The following is an 18,807-nucleotide window of genomic DNA, read 5'->3' as shown; positions in this document are numbered from 1 at the left end:
AACTCATCGTAAATCAGTTGTTTAAAAGATGATTTTTGAGGTTTAAAATCCTTGTAAAAGTTACTTTTTATATGGATTTGAATAGTAGACAATGGAAACTGTGCATTTTAATGTCATGTTAAAGGTCAGTCTGAGTCTGTACGTCTACATATCATTTACATGTCATTCTCATCTCATAGGTCATGAGGAGTTGCTTATTGTTCAGTAGTTGAACAGATTGTAATGTACATATTAGGAAAACAAAATTTATTTGATTATTGCACAACTGAACTATATTGTAGAATGAGACAAACTTATTTATTTTCACACATAAAATAAGGTTACTTGAAAAACTCAATACACTCATAAAATTAATTAATTACGATTAGAAAGAATTTTTTTTCAATCGATTTGAAGATTTTTCTCAGTTTTTTAGTTTTCATAAGTAAAATGAAACTTAAATATGAAGAATTTGGTTTAATTTGAAATAAAATGTTTTTCTCAAAGTAAAACTACCATTTGTTATAGAGCAGTATGTCCTTTATCTTTGAACTCTGAGCAGGCTATATAATAAACAATTGAACAATAAAAAATTCTTTCATTTTTTACTAAATTTATTAATTTGTGACATAAGCAATCAATTCTTTTAAAAAACTGTCTTCCTATTCGCCTGATTTTAGTATTGTGATTAAAGAGTTTATCGTTTCATCTATAAATCATCTACCATAATTTTTTTTTAGTCATTTGACTATTTCAATGCTTTTCTCTGCATTTTTAAATTCTGTACTAAACATTAAACCCAAAAATAATTACTGCAACGTTATGCACACTTATCTACTTCATATGTTCAATTGTTTGTCTTCCTCTACTGTATTTACTTTTTTTAAATTCCTTTCTGACCAAATAAACTAAATCAGGATGCCATCCTGGAGTTTATTACTAAACCAAGTGAGTTCATTTCTAAGAAATTCTATTACAAATTTCTATTCTCAAATATTTTTCTTAAGACCTCTCCATTTTTTATTTAATCTGCCCATTTAATTTTTTGTTTATTATTGTTTTTTATTGTCCATGTTCTACTAACGTAAAATGGTACAAAATTTATTTTAAAATGAATAAAAAAGATTTTAATAAACTGTTTTTCTTTATAAATAGTAAGCTATTAAATCTCCTTGCCATTAAGCTTTTTTTTATTTTCATAAAATGTTTTCATAGTAATTTTTATTTGTTTCAGTGGGATTTCCTGTACTAATATTCTACTTATTTGCACATCCATATAAAAGAGGTTTTTTCTGCGATGATTACTCCATAAGGTTACCATTAAAAGATTCAACTGTATCAAATGTTACTCTGTATATCGTAGGTCTTGGTTTACCGATAACTGTGGTACGTTTATGTTATGTATTTTATTTTAGATGTTAAATATAAGAAGTAAAATTCTTTGCACAATTAGTTTTTGTTTAGCTATCAGCTGATTGAACCTGCTAATCAGCTCAAGTTTAAAAATGCACTGGTTTCCCGGTGCATTTTTTTTCAATTTATTCCTTCGCAGAATCACGGTGTGCAGCCTGGTATCATGGAGAAAGATGATATCGCTGATGGCGTACCTTGTCTTTTGTTTTTGGTATGTGGCTTTTGTTGACTGTAGCAATTGGCAATATTAAGCCGCATTCTCTACATTCTTTGTGAAGAAAATCAATGAGTAAAACTCCCTTTGAAGCAAAAAAAAATCATTGCAAGAACTTTTCCAACTGATAGACGGGTTTTAGTCCTCATCCTTCCATCACCAGTCCTTACTCACCATTTTTGACTCTGGATTGTAAACTCCATGTCTCATTACATGTGACGATGCACCTCAAAAAATCATCCCGTTCTTGCCAAAATCAGTTCAGAAGTCTCTCGCAGATCTCCAACCTTACCTTTTTGATTTTTGGTTAATAACTATGGAACCCGTCAAGCAGAATTTTTTCTAAAACCAAAATGATTGGTGATAATGTATTTAGTGCTCCCGTAGCTGATACCCACTTATGTTACGATTTCTTCAACAGTGAACCAGCAATCACCTTTGATAAGCTCTCGAATGGCACAGATGTTGTCAGCTGTGTGACTTGACCTTGGCCATGGTTAATGACTTTCATTTTCTACCCTTTCTTGCTCACCCTTAAATTGTCTGGCCCATGTATACACTCAGTTTTGGGACAGTGTAGCATCTCCAAATTGTACCTTTAAACAAGTTAAAATTCCCACGGGTTTAACACTTTCATTAGTTAAAAACTTTATGTGCAACAGATGACGGACCTCTTGCTTAATTATGGCTGTACTGCCAACAGAATGGCGGAGGAGCTAACTAAGCTGGTCTCCTCCTCTCTACCACATCAAGCATTAACCCCCCACTTCATCTACTATCTCAGAACTGCTTGATGCGTAGAATAGGAATATTACCATTTAAATTTGATTCAGCCTCTTAATATTATAAGTTTATATTATAAGCATTCAATGTCAAGCTTACTTGGGAAATTGAAAAGTAAAGTTCCTGTTGCCTTCAGTGAACGATTGTAATCTAATATATCACCATGCTAATAATGAATTTTACTATCTTTCAAAATTTTCTCATACAACTTCTACATTTTCACTTATCTTTTATGTCTTTTACTTCCTGGCTACTTATTTATTTACACTGTATGAACATACATTAATGAATTTGCTTCATTTTAATAATATATTATTTTGTATCTAACAATTTAAATTTATACACATTTTTTAAACAAAATTAACAGTTGACGCTCTCTTCTCAAGTAGTGGTCCTTTTGAGAAAAAATTTTTTTTTAAATCATTACGAATTTATTGTTCCAACTGATAAAAAGTATTATTTCTAGAAATTTCATAAAGATTAGAAAATGTGTTTGGCCATAACTATCTCACAAGTGATGTATTGGAAGAAATTTTAAAAATTTAAGTTAAAGTAGGACTTTGCTTCACCTACTTAAATGTAACATCCTATTATATAAAATTTAAACTAAATACATTTTTTTGTAAGTAATATGGCTTATTTAATTGTGCTTCTTATACTTTCTGGAGGATTGCAAGACAGTTTTTTACTTTCAAAAAGAATAAGATTTTTCATTTTATTGTCTATATCATGTAGCATTCCAACTTTACCAAGCATGTACAAATTTGAGTTGTACAACTCAGCCGTATCCCATTAAAAATTATAATATATAAAAAAGATGTTTTCTCATCAAATAAAGGAATAAAACTTATTTAAAATATTCTACTCATAGTGTTGGGTAAAGTTAACAAAAAACACAGCTCGTATTTGCCAAAAGAAATTGGACTTTAATTGGAAATTGATTTAACATAAAGTTCATTTGAACTTTATGTTAAATCATAACCTTAAAAAATAAAAAGAAATTAATAAAACTTAATGATACTTAATAAATATCAGCCGAATCAACATATGAATAATGATGATATTAAATGAGAAAATACATGAATAAACATTTTTCAAATACATATTTTGAAAATCTACGATTTAACAAAGCCTGAAAACAAGAGAGCATAGAATACCTTATTTACAATTATATACTTAGAAAAACATAACATCAATAAACATAGTATGACTGGAAAACTATTGCATTACTGACATATGCTGTAATATTGAAAAATTAGCAATGAACAAATGTCATTAACTTAGACAAATAAACTACAGTAAATCTTATTATTAGCACTGGCCATTTCTGAATTATGAACATCATCATACTTAACATTAAATAATTAATACATGAAATTCTAGTTTAGTGTAGAAAAAGGCCACAATAATGTTCTAGTACAAAAAGAGTTAATTACAATAATCAAATTGAAATAAGTAGTAATATAAATAGAGTTCATTTTGGTAAATAAGCATTCTTGAAAATTATGTTCTAAAACATAACTGCACATCAGGAGTAATTTGCTTTAGGTTAATTTACGAGAAGTATTATGAATACAGTTCATGGGTAGAAAAGGATTAATCTCGGCGATTAACAAGTTACAAGATTAAATTATAGAGTTAATTACCATGACAACAAATTGCAATAATAAAGCATGTAAAATAGGTTGCAGCTGAACAATGACACAACCTTATATAAGTCACCTGTCGTGACTGTACTTAAGTGAGTAAATAGTTTTTTAAACTAAACTTGAAATTGAAACTTGAAAGGCATAAGGTATGATGAACTAAATGTTCACTAATTTTAATGATAAAATTACTGTTGAACGTAATAAATAATGAAACTTGAACCTGCCTGTAGCACACAAATATTAGCAAGAGACGAACTCGTGAATGAAGGTAAATGAATACATACAGTAATCCTGGGCGTAGTCCGCAGTAGTGTATCAGGAATACAGGGGTGAGACGTGGTTTAGAGGTAGACTAATACGTAGCATCTCAGATATGTAGCACCGAGATTCTGCATCGATGAAAATATAATCAGCAGCTCGAGAAGATTCGGCGTCGATAGAATTGGCAGTTTGTAGCGATTGAAGCACTTTCAAGAGAGACGTAAAATACTGAGTTTGAAGATTATCTTAACAAAGAAACTAGGCAAGAACAAACATAGAGATCGGTGAAATCATGAAACGCTGACGAGTAGAACTGGAGAATATTTCGACGGAGAAATACCACAACGTTTATGGGAGTACGAAGACGACGAAAGTATTAACATTAAGCGAGAGAGAGAGAACATCGAAGCCTGGTCTGAACTGCAACTGTACGAAGTAAAAAAGTGACTGAGTCCATAGGTCCGCACACCAAGAAAGTCTATTCTGGACTGAAGAAGTAAAGGCGTGATGAGAAGAGGGGGAAGCAAAGAAGGCAATAAACCGACGAGAGTGTGTGTGTTGACAACAAGAGCTAGTGTGCTAGTATAGGTAATACAAAGAAATTAGCATAAACGGGAAGTTTATAAGAAAGAACATATCGAAAAATTAATATTATAAGCAAGCAGACCATTAAAAGAGTTACGTAAGACAGATAAAAATTGTTGAATACGAACGAGCAGAGGACATGACGTGGTCGCAGACAAAGAACAGTATATTTCTAGGAATTTGACAACATTAAAAAATAGAGATAACAAAAAACAGCTAAAGCGAATGTGGTTAAATAGAAATTGCTTTTATGAAACATTGCGACCACAGCAGATAAAAAATAATGACAAAAACATTATTGAAAATAAAACAACTTTACGCATTAGCGTAAACACATAGGTTGGTATTACTTCTCTGTCCCATAAAGCAGATTTCTGGGTGTTTTATTAGATGAAAAGTTCTCATGGGAACTCAAAATAGCAATATCCACCTGTACCAAACCAGAAATGGAACTGCTTTCATATAACTCAAAACAGTGCTTCGGCTTGTGAGAAAAAACCTTGCCATGCTTCCATTGCTATTTTTAATAAATTGCCAAACCATTTGAAAAATCTTCCCATCAGTTTATTTTAAATACAATTAAAAAAATTTTGAGGGAATCAATACTATAATGTTGAATTTTTAAATAAAATTATTAAAAACTAAACAGAAAACTTACTTTACCCGCATATCCTATTTAGCATATACATGCATCATATGTACTTAAAATAATATTCAATAGTGGCTTTTTTGAATTGTAAATTATTTTGTAGTTTTTTTTTAATATTTAATATATTTACCTTAACATTGTTTTATGTGTTTTTATTTAAGTAATTAATATGGAATATAAATACATCTATTTTTTTACTTTATAATTTGTTTTAATATTTAAAGTTTATTGGTGTGATCTATATAATGTATTTTTATGTTCCGATCAGAATAAAAATTTATTTATTTGAGAAATATATCTTTTTTTCTGAAATGAAACTGTAATAGGTTTTCAGTATTGAATAAATTTTAAATACAGTTATGTTTCAAGATGGAACAACAAATTAATTACTTTTTTCTCAAATCCAACACTTAAGATTTTGTCTAGCAGCCATGATTATTTTCTGGAGTGTTTATTTTAATTTATTCAATTTTTATATATGTATTTTTTAAAATTTTAAATGTAATTTGGAAAATTTACAGCTAAGATGCATTACATATTATGTTGCTATTAAATTAAAAAAAAGATAATAATCATGAATATATGGTGTTATAGTTCTTTAATTTTGTGATTTTAAAATAAAAAATATGATCTATAAAATTTTCTTATTGATAATTTAGTATTGTAAAATTTATTTGATTGTTGATACAGTATTATTTGTTGAAATCTACTTAATGTTTCCAAAGAATACCATGTTTTTTTTTCTCTAAACTATGCTAATTGCTTATTGAACCTAATAATGCTAAACCTTATCATGGTTTATATTTAGACCTTCATTTCCTTCAACCATTCAGCTGTAATGTAATTGTATTAATGTTGTCTTATTTCATGCTTTCATTGCTAATTTAATTAAAATAATAGCTGAAATAGTGTTTATTTTTGCATAATTAGTTATATTAAAATGTTAAGTTTTAAATCTCATATTATGTTGCTATTAAATTTAAAAAAAGATAATAATCATGAATATATGGTGTTATAGTTCTCTAATTTTGTGATTTTAAAATAAAAAATATGATCTATAAAATTATAGAATTATAATTACTATAGAATTATAATTATTATAATGAATATGAATATTATAATTCTGATTATTGAAATTAGTGATCCTATTGATGAGATTATATTTCATGTCATGTAGTTATCTGGGTAATCAGAATATCGTCGTGGTATTCCTGCTAGTCCTAGAAAGTGTTGTGGGAAGAAGGTTAAATTTACTCCCATAAATATGGTTGAAAATTGAATTTTTAATCATTTTTTATTTATTCTTATACCTGTTATTAGTGGGAATCAGTGAATGATTATTGCTATAATAGCGAAGACTGCTCCTATTGATAGTACATAATGAAAGTGGGCTACAACATAGTATGTATCGTGAAGAATTACGTCGATTGAAGAGTTGGCTAGAATTACTCCTGTTAATCCTCCAATAGTGAATAGGAATACGAATCCTATAGATCAGATTATTTGGGGTGATTTTTTTTTTGTTATTCCTTGTATTGTGGCCATTCATCTAAAGATTTTAATTCCTGTTGGCACTGCAATGATTATAGTTGCAGAAGTGAAGTATGCTCGTGTATCAATATCTATACCTACAGTAAATATATGATGTGCTCATACAATAAAACCTAAAATACCAATTGCTAGTATTGCGTAAATTATTCCTAGATGTCCAGATGTTATTATTTTTCCTCTTTCATTGGTAATGATATGTGAAATTAATCTGAATCCTGGTAGGATTAAGATATACACTTCTGGATGTCCAAAGAATCAGAATAAGTGTTGATATAAAATTGGGTCTCCCCCTCCGGTAGGATCAAAGAATGAGGTATTAAAGTTTCGGTCTGTTAATAATAGTATTGTAATTGCCCTAGCTAGTACTGGTAGTGATACAAGCAGTAGAACTGCTGTAATTAAAACTGATCAGCAGAAAAGGGGTATTTTTTCTATAGTTATTCCTTTTGGTAGTATATTGATTGTTGTTGAAATAAAATTAATTGCTCCTATAATTGATGTTAGTCCTGCAATATGTAGAGAGAAGATAGTTAAGTCTACTGATGGTCCTGAATGTGCAATTTGGGCTGAAAGAGGGGTGTAAACAGTTCATCCTGTTCCTGATCCTGACTCTACAATTAATCTTGCAATTAGAAGTGTAATTGATGGTGGTAACAATCAAAATCTTATATTATTTATTCGAGGGAATGCCATGTCTGGTGCACCAATTATTATAGGTACTTGTCAGTTTCCAAATCCTCCAATTATAATTGCTATTACCATGAAGAAGATTATAATGAATGCGTGTGATGTTACGATGGTGTTATAGATTTGGTCATTTTTAATTATTGATCCTGGTTGTATTAATTCTAATCGAATAATTATTCTTCTTATTGTTCCTAGTAATCTAGCTCAGAGCCCAAAAATGAAGTAGAGAGTTCCGATATCTTTGTGATTTGTTGAAAATATTCATTTATTCATTAAGAATGGGGTGGCTGATTTAGGTGATAAATTGTAAATTTATTTAAGGTTTTAACCTCTCATTATTTTGTCTTTTATTCAATTATGATGCTATATTGCATTAAATATAGTGGTGCATTTATTTGCTAAGGCTTATTTATAATAATAATTTTAACTTTGAAGGTTAATAGTTTTTTTAACTTAAATCCTTCTTTTTTAGTTTAATTTAAAAATTATTATTATTGGAATTCCTATTAGGTTTAAGATGATTGGGATAATTGATTCTTTTTTCGTTATTTTTTTTATTTTTGATTTGTTTGATTTGGTTATTGTAGGGATTATTATGTTTAAGTATATATATGTTGACATGATTGATGAAATTAGTATAGTTAATGGAATTGTCGGGGCTGTTCAAATTGTTGATTTTATAATTATTCATTTTATTAAAAATCCTGTAGTTAGTATACCTCTTATTGATAATGATGAAATTATGAGAGATATTTTTGTTAAGTTTGTTTGAGTATTAATTTGATTTAAAAAGTTAATATTATTTTTTTTAAATGTGTTTATTATGGTCAGGTTAATTATAGTGTATATTATTAATAGTAGGATGAAATGTTGTTTTGAAATTATTAATGAAAAGATTATTACTGGTGAGTTTGTAATTGAAGAATATGCTATTAATTTTTTTAGTGATGTTTGCTTCATTCCTGAGATTGGTGCTAGATTATTGATATTATTATTAGTTTAATGCTAGTTATTTGGGTTGCAATAATTGTAGGAATGATTTTTTGTATGGTTATTATTATTATACATATATTTCATCTTATTATTTGTATAATTCTTGGTACTCATAGGTGGAAGGGGATTATACCTATTTTTATTAAAATTCTTTCATTAATGGGGCAGTTAATGATAGCATTAATAATTATTGAGGTTATTATAATTGATGATATTCTTTGAATAATTAAATATTTTATAGATTGTTCATTTATTTTTTTTAAAAGGGGTAAAAAAGAAATTAAATTAATTTCTATAGATATTCATGAGGATATTATTCTGTTAGAGGATATTGTTATAATAATTCTTATGGTTATTAGGATAAATATTGTTTTTGATAAATTTATTTTAATTAAAAAGAGAATTTATTCATCGATGGGGTATGAACCCATAAGCTAATTTAGCTTATCTTTTTGTAAAAGGATGTGTGATGCATTAAGAATTTTGATTTCTTTAGTTTCAGTTTAATTTTGGATTTTACAATTTAGCATGAGTGAGCTTTCACTTAATTTACTTCATCAAAGTAATCCTTTAATCAGGCATCTTGCTTAAGTATGAAAATCCATTATTTTTTTTCCTTTTTTTTTATATCATTTTTTTTTACGGTACATTATTTTATTTATTCAATTTTTTTGCAATAATTATAATTATTATAATGAATAATAATTAATTATTATATAATGATTATTATTATATAATGAATAATAATAATTATTATATAATTATTATTATTTTCAAGATTTTTATTGCATATTTATCATGGCTTACTATTTCTTTGTTTCCAATTCTGTAATCAAGACAGAAAATCTAGGAGATGTAACAATAAATTTGTTCATAACTAATGTCTGTTGTTATAATATTATCTTCTACGTCTGTACCCGATACAAGGTTGAACGTTCACAAGCTGTTAGGGAGCTTGAGAGAATACATTCCTTTCTGGATCTCCGTATTAACTGGATGATCCGCAAGGAGTGGTCTATAGTGGCTGGTTTTCTTCGCACCCTTGCGGTGTCTAGGTCTGAAGAGGGAGTTTAATCGAGGTACTTGATTGTGGTAGGATCCCAGTTGGCTAGGGTTCCAGCTTAGGCATTGGATTGGTTGGAGGTAGGCGCATTGGCATAATACCACAATTATATTGGTATTGTTTGTGATTCGCTTTGGGGCTCCCGCTGGTGGGGGTGTCTGTGCCACCAGGGGTGTGGCTTCCCTCCGCCAGTGGCAGTCCTGATTGTGACTTGGTAATGCCACACGAGACACCACGATGTTACCGGGTGGGGGTGCAGGGTTTGTCCCTGGCTTCTTTGCGGACTGGAATGAGGTTACATTCCCCTTGTTTGGTGACCTAAATTGGTCGACTTATTTGGGTGTAAGTCTGAATTTCTATGTTGCGTAAGACATAATTTTGATTGGTATGAGTGTAGCACTGATTTAACTTTGTTATAATATTATTTGCGTGTTGAACTCAACTTCTAACCTATTGGGTAGGTAGTTGTGTTTTTAATTTCAGTTCCTTCATGTCACTCAGTCTTGTTAAAAACTCGACATAAGTGTGTTTTGTTTTAAAGAGTTTATTTCGTAGTAAAACACTGATGAGAATATCACATGTAGTATTCCCATTGTTGGCATCCTAACGGAGGTAAGAACAAGGCTGAGAGATGCCTTTTGCCGAGGTTCTGAAGGTGACCTCCAGTAAGGCTTATAATGGCTAGGTAAAGAGGGGGTGGCATGGCGACCAAAATTGCCACATGTAGGGTGTCTTCCCCTACAGGGTCAGGATATTATGAACAATATTTAACAAAAAGAATCAGTGTATGATAGACATCCGAAAATTATATTAAATTCTGTAAAACAAAGAATTTTGTTCATGAGGCTACAGTAAGATCATCCATTACAGTTAGAAATGTGAAGTGAAGAATGTGTAAAATTCAGTACACTGTTATATGCATTTATACAGAAACATGCATCTGCAGTGCACAAAGTAAATTAGGGGGAGTGAATGTCAGCCAGGCTTAAAAATACTTGCTGTAATTGCTTGTTTAATAAGTTAAACTCCTTCACTTCTAATTTTGTATGAGAACTAACACATTTCACAGACTCTTCCTCCATTTATGGCATTGCATTTTAGGAAATGCACATTTGCTTAAAGTGATTGTCCATGAATTTAGGATATCAAGTTGTTTTTTAAACTATTCCGTAGCTGAGTTTTCTCTACATCAAAACGTTTTACCATATCATGCACTTTAAGTTTTTCTGTTTTGTAGACATTTATAACTGCTACCTTTTCTTTTAATTTCAAACGTTTACATTTTTGAGACATTTTAAGTTGCAGTAACAATGGTTATAAAGATTTTTATAAAATACACAAAATTGAATTTACAAAAAATGTATGTATAGAAAATGTGCTACAATAAAAAATGCAGGACTCTATGTAACAAAAATATTCACATATTCAGTGTACAGTATACACTTGCACAGCAACTGATGATGAATCATGCTGGATAATGAATTGATTGAAATCATAACATAAGCGTCTAGCTGGGAAGAGGTGCAGTTCACAATAAACAGTTTAATCACACTGAGTGTAAAATAAAGCCAGGATAATTATAATTTTTATTCCTGTGTCTGTTTTCAGAACTGATTGAACAGTTTTTATAGGTAAATTCATTGTTTGTGTGTTATTTAGAAGGTCTGTTATTGAAAAGTATTTTATCCATTAATACACTGTAAAACTGCTGGGGAATCTAAAAGTGTTAAGTATTAAGAGGAACCCGTTTTTGGGAAGTGTCCGTTAAGGAAAGTTTTACTGTATATATATATATAAAAGTTTTTTCTCAATTATATATATGTACATAAAATTATAATTTCCATATGGTGCAACAATTATCATTACACTCATCACACATATTCTGCTGTATGACAGCTCCTAGGCACCAATCTTGTTTCCAGTCATTCTGTCATTCTTTTTCCACAATTGAAATTGTATCTCCTTGCATCAAATGTCTATAACCTTCAAAGTTTTTGATTTCTTTTCTTCTTTTTTCCTCTGATCTCTCATGTCTATTTTCGGCAATCCATTGTCGCCCACCCAATTTCATTTTTCTTTTCACAATACAGGTTTATCAAAAGAGTTGATAATCTGTTATTACTAATGCTTCAAGACCTAATGCTAATATTCCAGGACCTATTACTAATTCAACAGGTTTTTTTTTATAATGCTTCAGACCAGTGAAAAATCCAACTATTATCTTTAAACACATTTCATTGCCTATGTTAAGAGCGTTGTTTAGCTAATAGTGTTCTCTTTAAACTCACTATATAGTGGTCAGGCCTGAATCTCAATGACATGACAACTTCCAAATTATTAACAGGCGTACATCCTTTTGTGAAGCAGTATTAAGTGTAAATAAAATTTTTTAATAATAACAAAAATTTAATTATTTCTGAAGTGTTTATGAAAGCCTTCTTTAGAACCTAATCATTGCCTTACGTTTTGTACTTTAATTTATTCTTTGTTTATTTACAAAAAACATTAGAATATTATCTGATGATATACTGGAACAAAAGATGCAGCACCTTTGTGTTTCAAGGTAATGTAATAATATGTTTTATATATAAAAAAAAACAATTATTGAAATGATATTTCTTTTGTTGATAACAAAAGAAACAATAATACGTTGATTACAATTATTGTTTTGTCAGTTAGCAGTGTTAAGTTACACATGCAAATATAAACAGAACATTAATAAACAATAAACATGAGCATTATACTGTTTGTATATTAAACAGTAATAATAAGTGTTATTTATTAGTAAAATTAAGATAATTAAAAATTGTTTAAAACATTAGATTATTTTAGAAAACTTTATTAAACTTTTTTAGAAAATTTTTATTAAAACATTAGAGCCCAATTTTATTTAAATCTTATTTTGCCTCGTAAACTGATTCAAGATTAAAGGTATCCTATTATTCAAGAGACTAAGCTAGGATATATTCTTTGCGGTTGTCTTCCTATTAAATTTAAACATAAGCATGCTCAAACATCCCTTTTTACAAGCAAAAATAACTTCATTCAACTACACTTGATTCTGATGTTTCAGTTAATGAAACTTCATGTGAAACACACTTCCAACTTCATTTATCATCTCCGTTACTATGTAAATATGATAAACTCTGGTTAGGTGATTCTTTCATTAACACTAAAAATAGGTTCTAAAATTGTAATAGGCTCTAAAAATAGGTTCAAAGATTATGTAACAATTCTAATCTTAAAAGGGAATATTCCGCCTTTATGCAAGAATACTTAATTTGGTCATATGTCATTACTTAATTCTGATGATTTATTAACTAATGAATCAGATATATATTACTTACCTCACCACCCAATATTTAAACCCACAAGTCTAACTACTAAAATTCGAGTTGTCTTCGATGGCTCAGCTAAAACCTCTAATGGTTTATCGCTTAATGATACACTATTGGTTAGGCCTGTTGTCCAACAGGATTTATTTTTCAATAATACTTAGATTTAGAATTCATTACTACGTCATTACATCTGACAGCGAAAATATATTATCAAATTAGCCATTTTGGTGGCTTTCAGGAGAACACAATTAAAAGCGTGAAATATCTATATCATGTTGTAGATATGTGTCACAAACAACACATTTAAAGAAATCCTAGTCATTATAGATTATAGGTACAAAAGTGCAAGAATATATATATATATATTATGTACATTATTACAAAGTTATAAATATTCTGAGCATTATGATTATTCTTATACTCTTATTGTAATACTATTCTTATAACCACTACTATTATATTATATTGATAAAAAAAAAAGTAAATTACATGTTTACAATTGTATTATAACAATATACTTGTTTTATCTTGTATTATTGAATAATATTGATGATATTTATACTTATATTTATATTACTATAACATTTATGTACCTAATATGATATTCCCATGTTATTATAAGAAAAGAACCTCTTTTTTGACGGGTAGTATGTTCAAATTCACGTGTTTTCTTCATACTCTTGATGTAAACATATCCTGTCATTTTCTTATTTCTTATTTTTTAATAATGAACCAGCTGAGCTTAAAAGTAAATAAAGGAAGTGTAAATTATTCATAGTTTCTTTATCCGGCAATCACTTAGCATATGCTGTAACCACAACCAACGTATTACACCGCGGCTGGAATGACTGTACACCTGTATGTCCTCAAAATTAACTCGTGCTCCAATGCTTTGGATAGAAGTAAATTATAATGACAAAGTTGTCAAATCCTAGAGAATTCATATTTGTCTTTGCAAAAAAATTTATGATCATAACCAGCAAACATATTATGGCTTAATTTAAAGACATCTGAAACAATATTTTAGATCTTTGTACAAGTTAACCAATAGCCTTTTCTGATGTTGGATGATAATTTCTGATTTTTTTAGATATGGTGCAGTAAGTACAGCTTAAGGGGGAAAACCTCATTTGTACTATAACAAAACGATTCAAAATAATTGTTGGCTGCAGCAGAGGTATATATGGAGAATCCCTTTCTCTTGCATTTGATAAAATTTTTACATCCACAAAATGTTTCATAACTTAATTTTCCATTTCCTCCAGTACCAGTAATAATAGATTTAGAATTTCTATATACTGAAACCATAATATAATGGAAAATCATTTAATTGTTTAGATATCCAGGAATCTTTTTCCCCTTTTTTTCCTTCTATTTGATAAATGCATACAAGCTGCAAGCAATCACTAGAGTTTCCTCTGCTTTATCCATGGATCATAAATGGAAGATATTTGAAGAAGTAATGCAATATGGGCATATTGCTCTATGTATAAATTGAATCAGTTGATGTTTGTCTAGTAGGGTGTAGTACACTTATATATTACTCTATGTAATTTGATATTGTCAGCTGCATTACATTAGGCATACAGTACTATATTTGTAAACCACCTTAACTGATATTACTTCAAGTCATTCAAAATTAGAATATTTTCTTTTTAAATAAATTACTTTTATTGTTCACTTGAATACATATCTGAATTTTATCAATGACTTTTATTATTATTTTCTAACGTATATTAGGTTGGCTTGATGTAACTGAAGTAGGCATTAACAGCATTAGTAGGTGTATTAACAAGCTTTCAAAGTACTTAATCCAACATTTGCCTCTGTTTTATATTCCGATATTTTTTGCAGCATGATGAATAAGTTTTTTTTTTGGGAGAGATTAAGCCAATATAATGAGAGAATTTTTTCTTTCTTTGTTTCTTTTCTGCACCTGTTAAGGTGGATATATTCCTCTTTGTGACCCACATAGTTTTTATTTTAGATCCCAAATCATTTTTTTCTATCAGGGAGCAAACTATTCTTTTTTTATCCACCTGCACAATATGTGAAGAATTATTCAGAACAAATTTGTTACAGTAGCTTGGTCATAATATACTTTGAAATCTTGAGTCTAAAGCAAAGATAGAACTGATATTTATAATGAAATTTATATTCATGAATAAAGCTTTTGAATATAATATTTTATTCTTTATGTTCTCATGTATATCACCAAATATTCTTCACATTCTTTCATGACATTTGGATTTTGATGATTACTGCATCTGCAGTAATTAGCAAACTGGAACCAGATTTTTTAGCAACACCATTTTCCCATCGTAGGCTAAGTAATTACATCAGCCAATTATTTTTTTACCAAGAACTCCTCAGTTATATATTTTTATTCAGAAATATTTTTTTCCATACTGACACTTACTTTTTAAATAATTGGTTTCTTTAGTATACAGATAAAAATGTTAATTATCTCATTATTTTTTTTTATTTTTAAACTGAATTTTATTGTAGTATAATTTTCTTTTGGATCAGTGTAGTCTGAAGTATAACTACTTTATTTTTTTTAAATTGTCTTGTGTCTGTGCATACTATAATGATTCTTGTGATAATAGAATCATATTTTCTTGTCTATATTAGTAACAGAAATAAATCAGATTGTCTGCATCATTTAATGTTTTTCACTATGTTTAATCCACCAAAGGAACTCTTTGCCAGCAAAGAGGCTCCTCCTCTCTTCATAAACTATACTTTCATTCATCCAGTTTTTGTACTCTTATTCCTATCACACGTATATCTCCAACTTCCATCTTCTCAGTATGAAATAAAACTAAGGTAGTTCTTTAATGAGTGGAACAGAAAATTTGTAGATGAAATTTTTTTTAAATCAAAGTTTTCTTGTGTACAGAATGGCCTATTCTTCTGTAGTAATTAACCATTAATGAATACTCCAACAGCATACAGTAAAACTGGATCAGTGCATTTAACTTGTGATCTGTAAGAAAAAACCTTATTAGGCATGGGTTTGGCTTCTGGCACTTTCAAGTTTTCACTCTTCAATTTCTGGAATGTTACTCTTTGAAATTATCTAGATGTTGTGGAATAATCAGGCATTAAGTCTCCTATCTTGCTTGAGACCCTAATCATTTAATTTTGGTTGTAAATATATCTTTACTTTTCATATTTAGTAAAAAATTATTCCCTAAAAAAGTTGCAGGAACCTGGAAAATGGTTGAAAGGATTTTTGAATGTTGGTGCTGATTATTTTTAAAAAGCAGAAACTAATGTTTTTTTCTTTTTTAAATTAGATGAATATTTTTTTTATTTATTTATTTTTTTAATTAGATGAGTATTAGAATGAGAGGAGTTATGAGAACGTGAATACCAGGGTGAATAAGTGTAGAATGTTTATTTAGAGCTTAGTAACATTGCAATAGAGTCATAATGTAGACCAACAGCAATTGCTGGGATTAAAAAGTCACTAAGGAACAAAGAAGAATATTTAAAGAAATGGTTGAGAATTAGATGTTGTCCAGACAACATCTAATTAGATGTCATATATCCCAGATTATTAGATGCACTTATATCCCAGACTTCTTACCCAGGTATGAAGTCTGGGATATAAGTGCATATAATGAATCAAAACTGTTGACTATTGCAAACAGTTTTAAAGGACCACCAAATATTTCAAAGGACAGATTTTATAATAGTGTATAGAATGATACACTATGATGATCTGATGTGGCAAGGCATGAGAGCAGTTGCAGATATAGTAGATGCAGCAGTATTAGTTAGTTTGGTTCAGATGTAAGTCAAATAAAAAATAATAAAAAATTTTGACATGGGTCCAACACAAAAAATTCCAGAGGTTGCCCTAGGTCTATATTGGATAAATATTGATAAAATAAAATATTGGATATTGTAGGATAAAGTTAATGAGGCCATACGCATCAACAATTTAAAATTAAAGATGTTCATTATCATCTGAAATAGATTGGGTGAAGAAATACAGCAACAGCTGTAAAAATTCACTAGATGTGAAGTAAAGTAGATATGTAATACATCAGTGAACAGAAAATGCTTAAAAACTGTATTGTTTGCTAAAATAAATAAAAATCTGCAGCTAGATGCACATTTTTAATTATTACACAGCCGCCATCAGTAGACACAATGGAATTCATCAATCTCCTATTAGAGTAAACTGGAGGTAACTCAATATAGTCTTCTGCTGTTAGTCTAGGTGTGGTTTTGTTGATCACAGCATCCCAACTACATTTACATTCCTCAGTAACTGTTTTGATTTATTTAAGCTATCTTTTCCATAGTTGCTTTGCCTACTGGGCTTTTTCTTCAGTGTTTTTCTCCAATCAAAATCTTGGAAGTTTGCATTCTTTTTATGTGACCAAACCATTTAAGTATATATTTTGTAAATTGGTTTTAATTTTTCATTTGTTTTCTCTATTCTCTTGTAATATCAGCCACATTGAGATTACTTCACTTTCCAAACTGTAACCAATTATTGTGGTGAAATACAATTTAGATATAGTTGAGTTTGCTTTTAAGGACACCCAATTTTCCCTTAGTGTTTCTTATCTAATTGTATAATTCGGCTTATTTTTTATTCTACTAACTACTTCTTTATTTGTCACTAGAAATTATACTCAGAACAACACTGAGATTCCCAGATATTTGAATTCTTTCACTACTTCTACTTTGTTACAATCTAATTTAATATGTATGTCTGTCATTTATTCTTGTTTACTATCATGACAACAGTTTTCACTGTGTTTATGTTAAGTTTAAAAGATTTGAATGCATTATTTAACCTTCATTGTATTTCCATCTTCTGAATTTCCTTGCAGGAAAACACCATCACCAATGAACCAACACCATGACCTAAATTTAGGTCATTTCTATACACTTTAATCATTTTTTTATGTGTTCATCCATCACTAAACTAAATTTAATGGTACCGATGACAATATTACTTCCTTATTGCAGTCCATGCTTGTTACAAATAGTTTTAATCTCTTTTTTTCTAATTTGTACACAATTTTGTGTATTTCTATACAAAATTTTAATCTCGCTGATCACAGATTTTGGGATTTCCTTTCTAGACATTCCCATACCAATTTGCTGTCACATTCTTCATTTTCTTTACTGCAGTTTCAATTTCTTCAGATAATTTCCTGCTCTGTCAACTATAGCCAAGTTAATTGTTTGTAGTGAGATATCTTCAGTCTCATTCCTCTTCAATAATTTGTTGAATTGTGCTTTCATCTCTTGTAATATCCCTTTTTCACGTTTTTCTAAGGAACCGTGTTCTTTTCAATTTGTTTTTACTGCTTTGAAGTCTTTCTCCTCTATCTTTAATAATCCTGTAATTTCCTGTTATAGATAAACTGTTTATGTAAATATAAAAAAATAGCTAACAATTCTTTTAAATATAACAAAAAAATAATTAAAAAATAAATGCCAAACTTATGAAATGATGGAAACTTCCTCCCTTTCTTTATAAAATAAAATTAGTTTGTGCAAGTTGGACTGAAAAAATACTTTATAATCTTTAATTCAATTTTTTTATAAATACAGGTAGAAATATTTTTGTAGGCATTATTGGTTAGTTTTTTGTATTTCTTTTACTAGGT

General features: G+C 29.2%; 1 protein-coding gene across 3 annotated transcripts in view; it reads left to right on the top strand.

Moving 5' to 3' along the window:
* Positions 1-18,807, top strand: part of LOC142321453 (putative phosphatidate phosphatase) — an 83,237-nt gene that overhangs the window by 13,929 nt on the left and 50,501 nt on the right. For all 3 annotated transcript variants that reach the window (XM_075359547.1, XM_075359546.1, XM_075359548.1), the window contains exon 2: positions 1,214-1,365. In XM_075359547.1, the coding sequence (XP_075215662.1) occupies positions 1,214-1,365 (152 nt within the window). The remainder of the gene's footprint in view (positions 1-1,213; positions 1,366-18,807) is intronic.

The sequence above is a fragment of the Lycorma delicatula genome, chromosome 3 (assembly GCF_047948215.1).
Source record: "Lycorma delicatula isolate Av1 chromosome 3, ASM4794821v1, whole genome shotgun sequence".
Lineage (NCBI taxonomy): Eukaryota > Metazoa > Arthropoda > Insecta > Hemiptera > Fulgoridae > Lycorma > Lycorma delicatula.
Note: the sequence above shows the minus strand (reverse complement) of the source record. Positions and strands in the feature narration are given on the sequence as shown.